The sequence below is a fragment of the Bidens hawaiensis genome, unplaced genomic scaffold (genome assembly GCF_021521415.1).
Source record: "Bidens hawaiensis isolate Kalapana, Puna unplaced genomic scaffold, B.hawaiensis_p1.1 tig00004282_1, whole genome shotgun sequence".
In the NCBI taxonomy this organism is placed as follows: Eukaryota; Viridiplantae; Streptophyta; class Magnoliopsida; order Asterales; family Asteraceae; genus Bidens; species Bidens hawaiensis.
Genome location: NW_027491257.1, coordinates 417864 through 437763, shown reverse-complemented (window position 1 = coordinate 437763; position 19900 = coordinate 417864). Strand labels below are relative to the sequence as shown.

At 36.6% G+C, this 19900-nt stretch overlaps 1 protein-coding gene, 1 non-coding gene and 2 pseudogenes across 2 annotated transcripts; 3 read left to right on the top strand and 1 right to left on the bottom strand.

The window, feature by feature from the left end:
* Positions 1-564: 564 nt before the first annotated feature.
* TRNAV-AAC (transfer RNA valine (anticodon AAC)) lies at positions 565-638 on the top strand. Its single transcript has one exon. It is a non-coding gene; the product is annotated as a tRNA-Val (tRNA).
* An 8428-nt stretch (positions 639-9066) lies between these two features.
* Positions 9067-11163, top strand: LOC143626101 (ureide permease 1-like; annotated as a pseudogene).
* A 158-nt stretch (positions 11164-11321) lies between these two features.
* Positions 11322-15324, bottom strand: LOC143625990 (protein root UVB sensitive 3-like). Its single transcript, XM_077096194.1, has 13 exons — positions 15128-15324; positions 14986-15045; positions 13959-13997; positions 13748-13867; positions 13137-13200; positions 12823-12906; positions 12668-12750; positions 12460-12589; positions 12257-12349; positions 12012-12150; positions 11884-11924; positions 11606-11796; positions 11322-11526 (listed from the first exon to the last, which is right to left on the bottom strand). Exons 1-13 carry the CDS (start codon positions 15293-15295, stop codon positions 11428-11430), a joined length of 1311 nt encoding a protein of 436 aa, XP_076952309.1. The 5' UTR covers positions 15296-15324; the 3' UTR covers positions 11322-11427.
* A 1583-nt stretch (positions 15325-16907) lies between these two features.
* LOC143626097 (pentatricopeptide repeat-containing protein At1g69290 pseudogene) lies at positions 16908-18869 on the top strand (annotated as a pseudogene).
* Positions 18870-19900: the final 1031 nt, after the last annotated feature.

The window sequence follows — 19900 nt, the reverse complement described above, 5'->3', positions numbered from 1 at the left end:
TGAAATAAAGTGTTGAGACTAGATGAGACCAAATAAGCGTGAAAATTCAATGGGTCCCATCATTGCCCTGCTAACCAATGAGACCAGATAAAACACAAAAGCACACGTCATATGACATGAAAGGGTTAAAGGCAGAAACCACTAGAAGCTGGATTCGAACCTTAGACCCATGCTATACATTTTTAAATTTTGTTGGGATTTCAGGTTTAAATATACATAGATAAGTTTGCATAGAGGTTTAAATAGTATTTTTACATAATTAGATGTACAAGTTTGTAACACTTTCCATATGTTTTGATCCACTTTCATTGTAACTATTTTAAATTTTGCTCATTTACTAATAAACGGATCGAAAATGTCGTTTGAAAGCTAGACCGACGTTGGTCGAGTGACGGTAGTAATTTGTCAACTCCAGCAAAAAAAAACTCGAGATATTGAGAGCTGATGGAATTGTGACCAGACTGAAAGAATCAAACCTTAAATTTGTTGACAGTGCCTCAAAATATGACCCCTGTTTGAATATGATTAATATAATTAACAGTTAAATTGACACCATCATGTATTGGTTTCGTGGTGTAGTTGGTTATCACGTCAGTCTAACACACTGAAGGTCTCCGGTTCGAACCCGGGCGAAGCCATTTTTATTTCTATTTTTTTTATCTATTATGTGCTTCTTGTAGGCATGCTATCCTTGTTTATTGTGGCTGTTGAAGTTCTAATGGCGTTGGGACGACACCCTAAAACATTAAATGCATTACTCTAAAACTAGGGGTGCAAATGAGTTGAGCTACTCGAGATCGGTTCGTTAAAAAAACTCGACCGAGTCTGAGCTTAAAAATAAGCTCATTTAATACACTAGTCCGAGCTTCACTTATCGAGCTCGAGCCGGCTCGCGAGCCTAAACAAGTTTGTCATTAATATAATTAAAAAATACATATTTAATAATTATTAATTAATATATATAATGCTATGAAAAAATAAATAAAAATATTTAAATACTATATATTATTTTATACATAAATTATCATAGAAAAAATATGTAAAAATAACTGATAAATAATACACGAGCCGAGCCCGAGCTTAAAAGTCTACTCATGTGTCAAGCTCGAGCTTTGAAAATAGAGCTCGAAACGATACGAGCTTGAGCTCGAGCTCAGTGTAAGTTAAACAAGCCGAGCTCGGGCTCGACTCGTTTGCACCCCTAGCTAAAATTATCAAAAGGCATATTAATTTATGCATCCAATTCCAATTCCAATTCCAATTCCCATTGATGTTGACCGGTGACCGGATGCCATATACAATTACTCTTCTGAATTTAAATTAGTCTACACTTTGGAGTTGGGCATAATATGGCTGTCATTTTTATCTGAAATTGGAAACTTGACCTGAGAAAATCCGAACCCGAACCTAAACTAACCGGACCCGGAAAACCCAAACACGAGAAAAGGCTAACCCGAACCTGAACCGAAATAATTCGGGTTGGTTCTTGTGTCTGATTTCTAGGTTTCGGGTCAACCCGAAAAACCCGAATAAAGAATAAACTATTTGTTTAAAAATATAATATTATTAGATATGTACATTGTATACGAGACATTCTACACATGCCACCTGCTCATATTCCGCCCATGCCACCTATTGTGGTCGATTGACTATTTATTGTTTATATATATTTTCTATTTAACAACCATAATTGAAGAATATGTTACTTTACCAGATTATGTTTATTTATTATTTGGTCATTTACGTAACAAGTAAAAAAAATATGCTGCTTTAGTTATTGCATTGTAGCTTTTATTTGCTTTTTTTTCTTTTGTTTTCTTAGGTACCCAAAACCCAATTAACCAAACCCGAAAAACCCACGAGAGATTTGAGGTGGGTTTCGAGTCTAAAATTAAAACTTTGAAACCCGTGACCTGAAAAACCCAAAACCCGAAGAACACCCTTAATATTAAAGAAATAAAAATAAATATATATAATAGGAAAATTAATATATATTAAAAATACAAAAGTATAATCTAAAAAGAATTAACCGCCATACACCATTGCCATAACTAAATAAATTGCTATGTCAACCCTAAATATTTATTGTATTGCATTAGTCACGTCTCTGATAAACCCTAGACGTACATCCATACGAATAATCAAATGTCAAACTACATACCTGATGAGATGCAACTGGAAATCATGAAGTGGCTTCCTGTCAAATCGTTAATTCAATTTCGTTCCGTCTCCAAAACATGGAAGTCTGTGATAGGTAGCTTTGATTTTATTATTAAGCATTACAAGTGCCACTCACACTCGCAACATCTGCTTGTAAAGTATAGAAATAATCTTAGGATCCGGTTGGCATTTACTACGGATATGTTTCGGTCGTTGATGATGGTGTTTTTCCCGAACATGTTCCTATATTGGTTAAGATGCTTAAACACCCATGCGTAATCGACAGTTCTCACGGGTTGATGTGTTTGCATGATAGTAAAAGGGGCGATGTGAGGGGCGTTGTTTTAGTTTGGAATGTTTCGATTAGAAAAGCAATTTCTGTTTTTTTGCCTCGTATAAGAAACGACTTTCATGAAGAAACTGCTATCGCATTTGGGGTTTGTGGTGAGACCAACGACCCTAAGATTGTCATGGTTACGCTTGTGGAAAGTGAAACCGGCATCCGACATCATAAGGTTCAGGTTTTTACGTTAAGCACAGGGGCTTGGAGAAATTCATATGGTAACCTTCCTTGTGAATCGATTTATTTTGCTTCTTCTAGTGGGGTGGCTATAAATGGAGTTTATTACTGAATTGCTACTGATATGGATGGTGACTGGAAGCATGTGATTATTTCGTTTGATATGGCAAGTGAAGAATTTGGAAAAGCAACTGTTCCACCTGGTTTAAATTACGCGAAAATATTGAAGCTTGGGGAGTCTCTTGCTGTAGTTGGTCGACATGAATGTGACATATCTAATTCGGTTACAATGTATGGAAGATGGGGGACGACGTTCCAAAGTTGTTTACAAGGCTATTTACTTTTACAACAAAAAAATCGGAAACTATAATAGGATTTCGAAAGAACGGTGAACCTATAATTAAACGAGAAGAAGAACTTGTTGTTTACGAGCCCAACACAAAACGCAACAATATCTTGGGATTGAGGGACCTGCAGGTTATTCATTTGCGGTGTATGACTACATGGAGACACTACTTCTGCTTGATAAGCCAAATTTTATGGTTTATAATGACTTTTGAAAGTGAAGAGTTAAACTGTATTTAAGTTATCTGGTATATTTTTAAATTTCATTTTAATAGCAGTATAGCACTCTACTGCATTGGATTATTATAGTGTCATTCATTTAAGTTTGCACAACTTTTTTCTATGTTTATTGATTGCAATAATCTACAACATTTGCAATCCTATACATTAGAATTTAGATGATGGTGCCCCTCATTTAAGTGTCTACACAGCTTTTTTCTACTTCTCGTGCTCGTGTTTTGTCATTGCCATGATCTTAAACATTACGCTCCTTTACCACCCAATGTTTAACTTGCCTCGAGGTTGGGCATTTTTGGCTGGCTTTTTGTGTGGGTTCGGGAATGTTCTTCAATTCATGGGTGGTTAATTAGTTGCTGGTTACGGATGCGGTTTAGGTTAGTTCTAACTTCTAAAGTCAAGTAGTGTTAGGAATCAAGTGGCGCAACGGAAACCCAAACACACAATCGAGCGCACACGATGTCACACAGTACAGAAAATAAATGATCACAATAGAAACGAAAAAAAAAATTACGTTGTGGGGACCTAAGTCCACAAACTGCAACTAGGTTATTTCGTTATATATAGATGTAAAGATTACAATCACATTGGAATAAGTTGAATTTATGGGCTTGTATTCAGTAAATTCATTTCTCAGTATAAATGTAGGAATTTGGTTTTGTAACTTTTGTTTATTAATGATATTCTAGTTACCCAATAGCAGAAAATATGCATCAAAAGTAATAGATTAGTTATGATTATGTTAAAAAGTAAAAATAATTCAAGTAGTTCCATTTTTATAATTCTGTATAGAGGTTTAAAAATGTTTAATTTTATTTTTATTTTTCCCTTTAAAAATGGATTGAAAATGTCGTTAGAAGAGCTCAAGGCTAAACTCTAAAGTGGATTTTAAAACTGAGAACATTAAAATATGTCTTTTTATAAAGTTCTAACATGTGGGAATACGATGAAAAATGTTTTTTGCGTACGATTTGTCGAGATAAATATATATTTTTTGCGTACGATTTGTCGAGATAAATATACTTCAAGTGTTAAAAGGCACACAATCACTAGTTATTAAAGTAGAAGTGAGTTTTAGTGAAAAGAAAAAAAAAACTTTTTAAACACATATCACAAACTTATATTACGTCATGTGACAGAGAAGCAGATCTACGTTGGTTTTCTGATGGTAGCGGCCAATTCCAACATAAAGCTTGAGATATTAAGAGTTGCAAACGGAGAAAGAAAGAATCAAACATATACGGGCTTAAATGAATGTGGTATTTGGGTTTAAATATTAGAATACATATTTTCTTTTTAAAAAAATATAGGCTTAAATGAATGGGGTATTTGGGTTTAACCATTAAGAATACATATTTTTTTTTAAAATATATATGCCGAGGTGATCGGGCCAGAAGCAGTCCCCCCCCCCCACCCCCCTCTTCTCAAAGCCTTTAGTGCGTGTTTGGGTCGGGCAATTGGACTGGTTATCATCCTTATTTCCTATCAACATAGCCAAGCACCAAGGATGTTAAATCATGTGCTATGTTATGTTTTCTACGATGTTGTCATTTTTTTTTACATAAAGCACACTCGTTTTTGTCACCACCTCTGTTGAAGGCCATATAAGCCAGCTCCAAGCTCGTGCTGTTTAATTTACTAGGCTCGAGCTTGTAGCTTGACTTGTTAATAATTTTCAAGCTTGAGCTCAGCTTGAGGTTTGTTCATGTAAGATACTTGAATCCAAAATCTCTCAACTGTTTGTTGTACGTCTTAAAGGCTTTGACCATTATCAATGGGCCAGCCGCCGTCCCTAAACAAAATATATTGTTTTAAGTATTCTTATCAGTTATCATAATCTATATATAATTATATTTTTTTTTATAATCATTTTCTTTCATGGTCTACTGATATCGAAGAATACATTTCGGTTGTAGATGATGATACTTTTCCCGTACATGTTCCTATATTGGTTAAGATGCATGATCGCTCATGCGTAATTGTCAGTTCTCGCGGATTAATGTGTTTGCATGATAGTGAAAGGAATGTGGTTGTAGTTTGGAATGTTTCAATTAGAAAAGTGGTGGTTGTTGTTGTGCCTCGCATAAGAAACGACTTACTTGATGAAACAGTTCTCGGTTTTGGGGTTCGTGGTGAGACCAATGACCCTAAGATTGTTAAGGTTTCATTTGCTGACATCGAAAAGTTGGACCGCGGTATGAACAGTGTAACCCGCATCCCTCTTGAGGTTTAGGTTTTTACGTTAAGCACAAGGGTTTGGAGAAGTTCGTATGGCAACCTCCCTCGTGATACGATTGAGTTTGTCAGTATGATTGGGTAGTTATTAATGGAGTTTACTATTGGCTTGCTACCGATGATGTGATTATTTTGTTTGATATGGCAAGTGAAGAATTTGAAGAAGTAATCATTCCATGTAGTTTAAAACTCGTGAAAATGTCTAAGATAGGAGAAACTCTTGTTGTAGTTGGTCAACACAAATTCAAGTTACGATGTAGGTTATGATGTATGGATGATGGGGGACAATGTTCCAAAATCGTTTACAAAGCCATTCACTTTTACAACACATATAGATGCAAAAATAGTTGGATTTCGGAAGAGCGGTGAACCTGTAATTGATCTACAAGGATTTGTTGTCACAAAACACATCAATAGTCTCGGGATTGAGGGATCAGATAGACCATTTGAGGTGTACGACTACATGGAGACACTACTTCTGCTTGATAAGCCAAATTATATATACTGAAAATTTGCAATCCCCCCCCCCCCCCGGCGCCCCAAGAACTGGCCTTATACGATAGCCGAGGCTTGTATCCCTCGGGGCCGGCCCTGACGGAGCTGCTAGTTATGCCGCGACATGAGTTCATTTGTGTGCATGATTTTTTTTTACCTTAACACATAAGCTGTTAAACTTCAATTTAAAACAAATGTCTACAAACATTATTTTGATAAACATTCGGTTTATAAATTATTTAGAGAATAATCATTCATATTATTATCAATATTGAAATAAAAAAAAACCTTTCAGGACTTCTTTTAAGGTTGTCTTAGAAGTTTAAACTAGCATTTACTCTTGTATTTAAATTGGACACCCATCTTTGTAAATTTGTAACTTTCTATTGAATATACAAATTTATTTGCATTATTAAATAAAATAAAATAAAAAATTAGATGATAACTTACAACTGCACACATTTGTACAAAGTGCATTGGTAGCTTCTAGTTTACTACAAATTTGTGCATCCAATTCCACTTCTTAATGATGTTGACTAGTGAATCAATGCCACATACAATTACTCTTATGGACTTCTATTAGTATCTAAAACCAAGTTCTCCTAAACCCTAGTCACCACCATACTACCCACAACTACTACTCAAAACCACAACATATGGTCCTCAATAATAGATGTTGAAACTCAAGTAAACTGACAATGTATCGTCGCCACACGCTACCTTGGATCTTGCCAGAAAAAAAATCTGGGCATTTTCATTCTACCATACAGCACCGCTCCCGCTGTCTGATTTCAATCCCCGTTTGAGAAACGTAAAATAATATATATTTTATTTTCCAAGCTACATGTCGTTCATGATTAGGGGGGATATTAGACTAATTGTATATATATAGTTATGCAGTTTGGTTTATCTCGGTCAATGCGTTGGATTGAATGGCGGATTCCAATTAGGCTGCTTGTATTGCTTAAGATGTGTTATGAGTAGCATGAAGAGAAATGTGAGGTGCTTCTTTATGATTGATTCCAATTTCCACCAACTTATATATATTCTTAAAAATTAAATCATCACCCTTCACGTCGCTTTTCACACGTGAAAACGCCCAAGATCAAACTCATATTCACATCACTTGAGGGAGCATGGTGTGTGTGTGAGAGAGGGATGTTTATATCCCCTCCCCCCCCCCCCCCCCCCCCGTCTTTTACAGTAACGAACCATAGCGTTTGTTTAAAGTAACTCATGGAATGAGATCCATAGGACCCAATTTTATAGCCTACTATAACATGACCAAAGGTTGCTAGATTTGTACTTTGTCTCTACCGCTTGGCTAGCACCACTTCTTGTTTGTCTTCCAATAATCTCAGAGTCCTTTTTGAATCCGACCTACCCGCTATAGGTATTCAAATCTTTTTGGTTGTTACCATGTTAAGGTTGTTTTTTTAACAACGTTCCTACGACTTTCAATCGTCCCCAGTTATGTTTTGATTTAAAGTTTAAAAGATTTTCCAAAATTGAAAGTTTAGTATATTATTATTATTAAGTCGAACTAAATTAACGAACCAGATTCGTATCCAACTTCAAATTTCAAAATTCAATAATTTGATTCAGTTAAAACTTGGGACCATTCTATTTGATGAGTATAATAGTGACTAATTATACAACAATATATGATTTATCATATAACATAATATTATAGCTTACAAGCTACAACCCGACTGATTTTTATTGAAAAAAACGTATTAATTTTGTTATAATTCTATACAAATATTGATTTTTAATTAATTCTCTCTCTCTAACAAAAACCGTTTTTTTTTGGCATATTGAATCATTGGTGCATAATTGCATATAACTTGTTAGTCATCTTGAACGTGCAAAAGATTATATTGTTTTTCTAAAAAGAGTAAACTGTGGTTTTCGTCCCTGTGGTTTGTCAAAACCTATAATTTTAGTCAAATAGTTTCAAATTTGTGATTTTCGTCCCTATGGTTTCATTTCACTTGCAATTAAACCCGTTCACACTAACCCCGTTAAGTCTAGCTATTCACGTGAGGGGCAGTTTTGTCCTTTTTCTCCCCAAATAAACCCCAGCTCTAATTCGCAAGCCTCCTCACGCGAGAGGTTGGGGTGTATTTGGGAAAAAAAGGACAAAAATGCCCCTCAAGTGAGGGATGGGTTTAACGGCCATACTTAACGGGGTTAGTGGGATCGGGTTTAATTGCAAGTGAAATGAAACCACATGGACGAAAATCACAAATTTGAAACTATTGGACTAAAACGCAGATTTAAACAAACCACATGGACATAAACCAAAGTCTACTCTTTTAAAAATGTTGTCTTGGCCCATAATAGTTGGAATATGTCCTTTTCTTGTCCCTCTTTTTGTTTGTGGTGGTTTGCTTATTGTAACATGATATTATAGGTTAAGATTCTTTCAGTTAGCTCATCTGCCATGGTGAGTTTGACTTTTTTCAGGGTTGTTGTTTTAACAACGTTCCTGTGACTTTCAATCGTCCCCCCGTTATGTCTGATTGAAAGTTTAGAAGATATTTCCAAAATTGAAAGTTTATTTTTATTAATATTAAGTCGGAACTAAATTAACGAACCAAATTCGTATCCACCTTCAAATTTCAAAATTCAATAATTTGATTCAATTAAAACTTATGATGAGTATAATAGTGACTATAATTATACAACAATATATGATTTATCTTATAAACATTATATTATAGCTTATAAGCTATAACCCTTGACTGATTTTTATTTAAAAAAAAGTATTAATTTTGTTATAATTCTATACAAATATGGATTTTTAATTCTTTTTTTTTAACTTGTTTAATCATCTTGAACATGCAAAAGATTATATTATTTTTTTAAAAATGTTTGTCTTGGTCCATAAATGGTTGCAATATGTCATTTTCTTGTACCTCTTTTTATTTGTGGTGGTTTGCTTATTGTAATATGACATTATAGCTTAAGATTCTTTCAGTCAGCTCCTCTGCCATGGTGAGTTTGACTTTTTTTTAGTCAAGATGCAACCTTGTTATTGAGTCATCTTCTTTATTAATTCAAGATTCATCAAAATGCCAAGACCCTTTAATCTTTCTGCTATTTTGGATTCAGGGTTTCCCCGAATCTCGTTTCTTGATCACTTATACAACCGAGGGACTCAGTTCGGTTTTGAAGATGTATGTAGTGGACAGCAAAGGAGGAGCGATAGCATGTATGCTGCTCTCGCTCCTCTTCTTAGGAACCTGGCCCGCCATTCTAACTCTGTTAGAAAGACGTGGCCGGCTTCCTCAACATACTTACCTCGATTACATGGTCACCAATCTTTTGGTTGCTGTCATAATTGCCTTCACTTTTGGGGAGTTTGGTCATTCGAATGACGATATGCCCAATTTCCTAGACCAGCTTTCTCAGGTATTATGCAGCGTTCAACCGAATGCCTCAGTGAATCTTGTATGCATTATTCAAAAGTTGCAATGTTGCTGCAGAATAATTGGCCGGTGTTCTATTTGCAATGACAGGCGGGATAGTTTTGAGCCTCGGAATCTGTTGATGCAATATGCTTGGGCATTTGTTGGTTTATCAGTAACCAATGTGATATGTGCAAGCATTAGTGTCCTAATAGGTATCATTATTATCATCAACATCATAATCTTGAGCTTTCACGGTTTTTTATTTGTCACGGGCCACAGGTACGACTATGAACTACTTTTTGGACGACAAGATAAACAAGGCCGAGATACTATTCTCGGGTGTAGCTTGTTTTTTGATTGCTGTTTGTCTTGGATCTTTGGTGCACGCGTCCAATGCCAAAGATATTCAAGCAAAGCTCGATAAGCCAGAAGGGTATATCACTATATCTTCTTGCTTTGAAACAATCATTTAGGTTTTGGGACTCTAATGACATAATTACCTGACTCTTGACAGATTAATCGGTAACGAGTCAAACACGAGTTCAAGTAAGAAAGCAAAAGCAGGGACCGCCAAGTTCCTTATTGAGCTTGAGAGCCAAAGAGCAATCAAGGTGTTTGGGAAAAGCACATTGATCGGTTTGACCATATGTTTCGTTGCGGGAATTTGTTTCTCTCTCTTCTCGCCGGCTTTTAATCTTGCAACGAATGACCAATGGCATACATTGGATGACGGTGTCCCTCATCTAAGTGTCTACACAGCTTTTTTCTACTTCTCGTGCTCGTGTTTTGTGATTGCATTAATCTTAAACATTACACTCCTTTACCGCCCGGCCTTCAACCTGCCTCAATCTTCAATCCGAGCGTACTTAAACGACTGGGACGGTCGAGGCTTGGTGTTTCTAGCTGGCTTTTTGTGCGGGTTCGGGAACGGTCTCCAGTTTATGGGAGGCCAGGCTGCTGGTTATGCTGCAGCTGATGCAGGACAGGTTAGTTCTAAAGTCTGTATAAGGCATACTGTACTACCCGCCAACGCATGTTTATGCGGGTCGGGTCGGGTCGGCTAACAGGTCAACCAGTGGGGACATCTGCATTTAAGTTCTTCCATTATTGTACCATGTTGAAATGCGGTACAACTACATATTAATACACACATTTATTGCTAGGGTCTAGTGTGCAACTCATCCATGCATTGTTATACTATATGGTACAACTAGCCAATGCATATGATTTGTAACATGTAGTGGTGGTAATAATGGTTAGGGCCCAGACTAGTAATACTAAAAAGGTAACAATAAAAATCTAATTCCTTGTAAACTTTTTTGAGGTTTTTTTTTTTTTCAGGCAATTCCACTTGTGTGTACCTTTTGGGGTGTGCTTCTTTTCGGTGAATACCATAATTCTTCAAGGAGAACATATGTACTTCTTGCAGGCATGTTATCCATGTTTGTTGTGGCGGTTGGTGTAACAGCCCAGCTACCACCGCATCATAATATTGTCCGCTTTGGCCGGGACGTACCACCATCGCCTCACGGATTTGCTTTTGGTTGCCCAGGTGGTCACCCATCCTCATACTTCTCCCACCTGAGCACGCTTAACTGTGGAGTTCTCTCATCCACTACCATTAAGCGCCCAAAACGCGTTATGATGGGGAAGGTATCCACCTCTTTATAAAGAAGGCTTAGTTCTCCTTCCCAACCGATGTGGGATGTCACAGTTGGGCTTCTAGTGGCATCATCTGGACACCGAAAACATTAAGCACGTTACGTTAAAATCATCAAAAGGAAAACATGTTACACTGCAAGCATGCAAGTTTTTACTGTCACTGTATATTGTATAATCAAAACTGCAAGGGGCATATAAGACCTTTTGACCTTGTTTATCAAAACTGAAGGTTGTAATATATAATGCAATTTCGAAACTAGAATCATGAGTACCGATGTACATACAATCATTAAAATTGTTTCAAGAACCTGAATCCAATAATCATCTTATAAATTTGGTATGTATATGTTAAATCTTCTAGTTTATCTTTTTATCTGGAATCACACGGCTCCAGGTTGCCCTCCATGTGATTGATGATGACAAAAGACGTTCGGTTTTCCAACCAGATGACTGAAGCTGCCATTATGGTAAAAACGTTAAATTTATGTAATCTTATAATAATTATATTTAAATAAAATACACCAATGCAATGTACCTTCAAAACAAAAGTTTTGTAGTGTTCGTCCATCCATATTTGGCTATCCGTATGTAACGATGCAGGGTTACGACTTAGAAGGTTTGCCATGACAAGAGCATGCATATACCCCTGCATTACATCACCGGTTGTTGAATCTTTGTGCATAAGAATGCTGATGATTCCTTTCTTCTCAAGTAACAAGTATTTTGCTGAAACGCAAACAGCAATAACCAATATAAGTATTCCTTTTGACATATAATAATATTATTATATGTAAGAACTTGTTAATTCTCAACCTTTCTCGTTTTGAGATCCAACAGAACTTAATAACTCCTTCCTGTTTGTTGACAGGTAAAACAAGCATGACGGTCAAGTAAAAGTCCAGACGTATAGGTTCAAAGTTTTTGTAGAAATCCAAACTTACATTTCCAGGCTGTTTAGTGAGGAGACCCTGACACCTAAGCGAACCCGTGTATACAAAAACTTGGTGGTTTCTGAGCTCCAAGAACTGACCCATAATGGTAAAACATGCTCCAACACCGAGACCTCTTTCGGAGACAAAACTGCATGATAGAGACAGTTTATGCTATCATGCATCTTGATCATGAACGCAAGATAATTAAATAAATAAATAATAATAATAATAGCCCGTATTGACTGCTATCTGACCTTGGCCAGTCTTCATGAAATGCTTTAAAAGAATTGAGCTTCTTTCACAGTTTAATGTAGTCAGATTAAGGCATCTAACAGCTTTGTAATTAGCTACATACCACCACAACACAAAAGACAGAAAGATAATGAATTTACTTTAGGTACAACAAGCTTATAAACGCAATGTCACTTGGAAATAATGAAGTAGAAGAATAACTAACCATACATGTGGAACACTGTGAGAGACAAAAACGAGAACCATATGATCATTGGATGCCCCATTGTAACGTGTGCAAGAAGCATTCCTAAAGCCATTCCAATCATCGTTGCAACCGTCTCTTGGCTTCCTTCCTATCAAAGAGCATAACACAAATCAAGGCATTGATAAGTAAACGGGTCGAAAACTCGAAATTGCTTATTAAACTTTACCTTTGCGGATATATCTGCAGCGTTATTCTGAAGAGCAAAATGTTGGGTCAAAGCAGCCCTAGTTGCTCCACTGGCAACACCAGCTAAAAAGAATATTTGATCACATTTAAACGGTTTAACTAATTATCAAATGCGCCACAACGTTAATGACTTACTGAAGGATCTTGACAAGCTCCCTATGCAGACAATGAATACAAATGCTGAAGGAAACAATGGAGAAACAAGGTCCATCAACATTCCTGCAACAGAAACAGTTATCATTCAAACAAATTTCAAGCAACCTCTAGTGAGTTAAAAGGACCACTATGCCCTTACAAAAGTATGAAATTTTATCAACTATCCTACTGCAAAGTTAGCAAACAGCAATGGCTGTGTATTTTTAATTTTTAAGAATTTAATATTTCAACCCCAAAATTGTAATTGTACAAACAGTTATTTCTTGAATGCAAAAAAATAAGTAGAACAATACCAAGATCATTCATGAGATCTGCAACCAAACGCCACATTTTAGCATTGCTGTCTAGGTTTGAGCCCTGGAAAAAAACTCTCATGAGTGACTGTTTTATCTGCTAATTGGTACATAATCGTTGATCTTCTCATTCATTATCAACATGTATATATACAATGATTAGACCCAATATATTATAGGATAGATTTCTATTATTCAAATTACAAATAATATCCTATAATATTGCCACTATATATATATATATATATAATATTATCAGTGATGAATGCATAGGTGTATAGCAGACATCAGAATGCATAACTCTAGCTGATAACTACATACTAGTTGTACAGATAGACCACAGGGACCCCTGGGTACTTTTGGGTTGATCTCAGACGCGAGGGTTGCTCTATGTACAACCAAATAAGCTTTCTTTACAATCAGAAGCTGTGTCTCTCATAATGTTTCATATAACAAGCAAACCTTTCATAATTTCTTGATCCCTTTGGTTGTTTTTACATATCAGTCTCCTACAAACCCTAATTACGACCAATTTTGACCATCATTCATCTATGTCTTTGAAAATGTGCATGTGTAAACAAGGATAACCTACAATATGCAAAACAACATACCTGGTAGAATGTAAACATGACACCTCCAAGCATTCCTGTTAAGTCCCTCAAAAACCACTGAAAAGTAGCCCCAATTACAGTTGCTGATTTCTCCCCAACTCCTATAGCACTTAAAAGAGCCTAAACAGATCCAACTGAATGATTTCAACGCAAATTTGAAATTGAAACGACTTCAAAAGGAATAAATCTAACTATAAACATAAATTTTAACCTGTGTTGAAAGCATTGTCCTTATGTATGTCGAGAGTCCCTATGAGCAAAGATTGAATCAGTTACAATCTAGTGTGTGCAAAGTCGGTTCGGTTATGGAAGATTGCTTAACCATAAGAGAATGGTCGGTTAACTGTCTGATTCGGTTAATTGTCCAGTATATATTTTATATATTTCTTTCCTATGCTCTAGTTAAAATCGGTTCATATATGGTGTTCAGAGCTCAATTATGAAGTTTTGAAGCTATAATATGCCAATTGCAAGCTTGTTATGGTGTTCCAAGCTCCGTTATAGACAATTGCAGCATGAACTTAAATGTTCAAATCTAGAAATGGAGGTATAAAATTTGGAAAACACAAACATACAAGGTTCAGTTAAAGTCAGTTATTGAGAACACAATAACTGTAACCATAACCGAATAGTCAATTAACCAGATTCACTGTCTGTAATGGTTAGTTCCGGTTAATGGTTCGGTTTCGGTTTCGGTTAAATTCGGTTAACAAAGACACGTTAACCCTAACTATAACCAAGCGATCGATTTAACCTATCCGTTACGTCGATCATGCTTAATTTCAATTATTTTTTAGTTAACGGTTCGGTTTCAGTTAAAGCCGGTTAATAAAGCTACATTAACTGTAACCATAACCGAATGATCAGTTAACCAGATTCCACTTAAACATAACCTATCAGTTATGTCAGTCATGCTTAACTTCAGTTTAACTTTTTCGGTCAATAGTTTAAGTCAGTTAAGAAAGACACATTAACCTTAACCATAACCAAATGATCACTTAACCAAATTCACTTAAACATAACCTATCAGTTTTATCTGTCACTTATGCTTAATTTAAGTTACTTTTTCAGTTAACAATTCGGTTTCTGTCAAAGCCAGTTAACAAAGACACATTAACCGTAAGTCCGTAACCATAACCAGATGATCAGTTAACCACATTCCACTTAAACATAACCTATCAGTTAAGTCAATTACGCTTAATTCTTTTGGTTTTCGGTTTTCGCTACAATAAATGTACCTGCAATAAGTCCCATGTTTGGAAAGGAATGTAATCAGGTGTCACACTGTTTGGGAAACCCTAACAACCACAATTAATAAACTAATTACATCAATACACACATAATAACTAATATATAATATATTAATTAATTAATAATTACCTCTGGAACGAATGCTTCCAGGAACCTTCTGGAGAAAATGCTGAAACGATTACCGTGTGTTTTGACGGTGAAAGATGACGGCGTTATAACGGCGGTTAACGAGAGTTTACTCGATGAAGTGCCGTTCCATTCTTCAACTGTAATTGGAGTGTCGATTTGTTCGTTCATTGAATCCAATTGAATGATTATTGATTATTTGATCGGCTTCGTCTTCTTCGGCTCAACAGTTGTTACAGTGATTGAAAGTTGACTTCAATTGGAACTGTTAAGTCCGTTTACTTTAGGTGAAGTGCAGGTAATAATTTCTAGGGATGCAAAAGGCTCGAGCTCGGCTCGTTTAACTTACACAGAGCTCGAGCTCGAGCTTGGCTCGTTTCGAGCTCTATTTTCAAAGTTCAAGCTCAACTCGTGAATAGATTTTCAAGCTCGAGCTCGGCTCGTTTAACTTACACAGAGCTCGAGCTCAAGCTAGGCTCGTTTCGAGCACTATTTTTCAAAGCTCGAGCTCGAGCTCGAGCTCGGCTCATTTAACTTACACAGATATTGAGCTCGAGCTCAGCTTGTTTCGAGCTTTATTTTCAAAGCTCGAGCTTGGCTTGTGGGTAGATTTTCAAGCTCGAGCTCGGCTCGGGCTCGACTCGTTTACTATTTATCGATTATTTTTTTATATAAATATAATTATTTTTATATATTTTTTCTATGATAATTTTATATATAAACTAATATATATTATTTAATTTTTTATTATTTATTTTTTTCCTAGCATTATATATAGTAATTAATAATTATTAAATACATATTTTTGAAAATTATATAAATGACAGGCTCGTTTAGGCTCGCGAGCGAGCTCGAGCTGGATAAGTGAAGCTTGGGATCGAGCTCTTTTATTAAATGAGCTTATTTTTAGGCTCGGGCTCGATTAAACTTGGCTCGTTCGAGCTTTTTAACGAGCCGATCTCGAGTAGCTCGGCTCGTTTGCACCACTGTTTAGATTTTGATAACGAAGCTCGACGGGCGTATCCGAAACTTGAAACATGTGTATGTGTTCGGGAATGAGATCGTCTTCTTCAGCCAAACAATTTGTTCTGTGTGATTGAAAGCTGACTTCAATTGCTCGAAAATGCTCTTTCGATTTCGGCTTAGTTTAGAAATGAATTGTTCAGCTCGGTCCGATTTAAAAAACAAACCAAACACGAGCAAAGCCTCAATTCGTTTTTGTATACCCCCATCACTCCTGACTAACCATTAACCAACCTAACTTACAAGTCAGCCTTTAATCAAAACTATAACTTTAAGGATCAAGAATGCAATTTAGCCCAAACAAACAACATCATCATCATCATCGTATTCAGTATATCCCACCAATAGCAAAGCTATGGTAGGGTCTGAGGAGGGTAAGATGTAGACAGCCTTACCTCTACCCCATAAGGATAGAGAGGCTGCTTCCGGTGAGACCCCCGGCTCGATAGTAGTTTTGCATCAAGCCTTGGACATAAGACACATAGCACTCAATCATCGGGACCGGCTGATCGGTGCATGTACCCTTGTCTTTCGGCTATCAACGCCACTACATGATGCCTGATTAACCGTCCGTCACTTTTAACGTTATTTTCACGAGATTAGTAAAATAACGTCAAAATTAGTGCAATTTCACTTTTGCCTACCCGAGGGTTCACACATATATACATCATATGTGCGCACCTCAAGCAGGGCTGCCAAACAAACAACAAAAACATAAACACAAACATGTTAGATTCGATATTCTTGTTGGCTTCCTATGATGTTGAGAAGACAAGCTATTATCCCTTTGATCAAACACTTCTCATCTTCATCATCACCATCTTCACCATCACTTTACTCCTTCCTTAAACCCTCAATCTTCACCATCAACCCACCCATAACCCCTCAAACCCCATCTCAAAACCCTAATCTTGAACCCACCCACCACCTCCCAAATCTTGAATCCACCATCCATTCATCCATCCAAGACTCCAGCACCAATGAAGCCTGGAAACACTTCAAAACCCTTACATCATCATCATCTTTATTACCAAGTAAGCATACCATTAACTTATTAATCACTCACTTATGTTCTAAACACAATGACACCCATAACCTCAAAAGGGCTTTTGCCACTTTAATGTTTGTGTTAGAAAAAAACCCTAATTTGTTATATTACACCACTATTCAAAGGTTCTTGGATTGTATAAAGGTTGCAAATGGTGGTGCTAATGGTGCTAATGGTGCACCTGCTTTTGCTTTGGTTAAAACCATGTTCAAGAATAGATTTTTTGTGCCTTTTGGTTTGTGGGGTGCGGCTTTAGTCGAGATTAGTCGGAAAACGGGGCGGTTTAACGAGTTTTTCGAGGTTTTTAGTGAGAGTTGTCGGGTTGCGAAAGAGGAAAAGATCGAGTCTTTGAAGCCGGATTTGGCTGCGTGTAATGCGGCGTTGGAGGGTTGTTGTTACGAGATGGAATCGGTTGCGGATGCGCATAAGGTGGTTGGCGTAATGGCGGTGTTGGGTGTTCGTCCTGACGAGACGAGTTTCGGGTGGCTTGCTTATTTGTATGCGGTTAAAGGGGTCGAAGAGAAGATAACGGAGTTGGAAGATTTGGTGGGTAAGTTTGGTTTTTCGGATAAAAGTTTGTTTGTTAGTAAGTTGGTTAGCGGGTATGTGAAATCGGGTAATCTTGAATTGGTTTCGACTAGTATACTGCATAATATGAGAGGATTAGACGGTAAAGGTTTAAACTTTAATGAAGAAACGTACGGTGAGATAGTGAAAGGGTTTCTTGAACACGGAAGCGTAAAAGATTTAGCAAGTTTGATACTTGAAGCTCAGAAGTTAGAATCTGAAACCGTGGTAGTTGAAAAATCTGTCGGTTATGGTATTGTAAACGCGTGTGTTAATCTTGGGTTGTTAGAAAAGGCGCATGGTGTTCTTGATGAAATGAATGCAGGAGGCTCGGTTGGACTTGGAGTTTATGTGTCGATATTAAAGGCGTATGGTAAAGAACAACGAGCCGCAGAAGCTGCACAATTAGTATCTGAAATGTGAGCTTTAGGGCTAGATCTTGATGTTAGTATATTTGATTTTTTAATAGACGTTTCTATGTCGAGTCAAGATTTTCAGTCAGCGTTTTCGATTTTTAGAGATATGCGAGAAGCAAGAATGCACGAATTAATGGGAAGTTATTTAACAATAATGACGGGTTTGACCGAAAACCATCGACCCGAGCTTATGGCAGCTTTTTTAGACGAGGTGGTTGAAGACCCGTGGGTCAAAATCCGACCCACGATTGGAATTCGATTATTCATGCGTTTTGCAAAGCGGGTCGGTTAGAAGATGCTAGGAGGACTTTTAGAAGAATGGTTTTTCTTCAGTTTGAACCGACCGAGCAGACGTATCTTTCTTTGGTTAGCCGGGTATTATTTTAACGTTTTGATGATGTGGAACGATGTTAAGAAAAGGCTGTCGTTTAATGACGAAAAGGGTTTTAAATTGGATCATGGTTTGGTGGATGCTTTGCTTTATGCTTTGGTGAAAGGAGGTTTTTTTGATGCAGTTATGCAAGTTGTCGAGAAATCTCAAGAGAGGAAGATATTTGTCGATAAATGGAGGTATAAGCAAGTGTTCATGGAGAATCATAAGAAGCTTAAAGTTTCTAAGTTGAGGAAGAGAAACATTAAGAAAATGGAAGCTCTTATTGCTTTCAAAAACTGGGCCGGTTTGAACACTTGATGCGAAACCTGGGCTGCGACAGACAGCAAACGATGAAAGTCGAGATAGATGCATAAACAGACTTATAAGTTATAACATCAGAGGCGGCGATATGGGCAGGTCATGTGGTATTCTTAACATGCTAAAGTTGGTCTTTTTAGCGCGGGTTAAAAGTGGTCGGGTCGGGTCGGGCTGACCCTCAGGCACCTTTTTGTTTGAATTTTTTAAATTGTCAAATTTGATTATAAGTTTTGTAATAAGGTTATATGTATCTTAATAGTTGTGTGTTAATTATTTCTTTTTTGGTTCCATGGATCTGCAAATAATGGCATCTGTAGTATATGAAATTTGCCTGTTTAATAATATGTTTGACTTAAGATTTGGCATACTAAAACCAGTTGGTCAACAGCTTATAAAAATCGGATTGTAAAAAACCAGTTCGGGTTATAAACCAGTTTCGGAAGAATAATGCATTCCGATTAAAAAAAAGGAACATTTATGTTGACTAGTAGAAGCTCGCATTGACGTGAATGTGGTTGGTATTGGTTAAATTCGTTATGGCCCCGGCACTAAATTCAAAAAATAAATCTGTAAAAGCCCAAAATAGTATTGATGCACGTACAACTTATGACTTACACAAAGTCAATCGATATTGGATAGATTCGTTATGATATCGGCATTAAAGCAAAAAAAGTTTTCTCAGAACGAAAAGATAACAAAAAAGTATATTTTAAAAAAATCGGTGAAACCCGGGCATTGCGGCGTCTAGTCGATATGAATTCGACATTGGATAATTCGTAAAAGGAACATATCTAAAAAAAAGGATCGGTAAAACCCCAGGCGTTAATTCATTCGGTGTTGGCGTTAATTCATTCGGTGTTGGATAGATTCGTTACATACTAGAACTAAACCTAAAAATAAATTCATAAAATGATCATATTTAAAACAAAAAAGATATAACAAAAATTAGTAAAACATGGATGTTGTGGCGCCTAGACGACGCGAACTTGACCGTTATCAGTATGATAGTGAAACTAAACAAAAAAAATAGA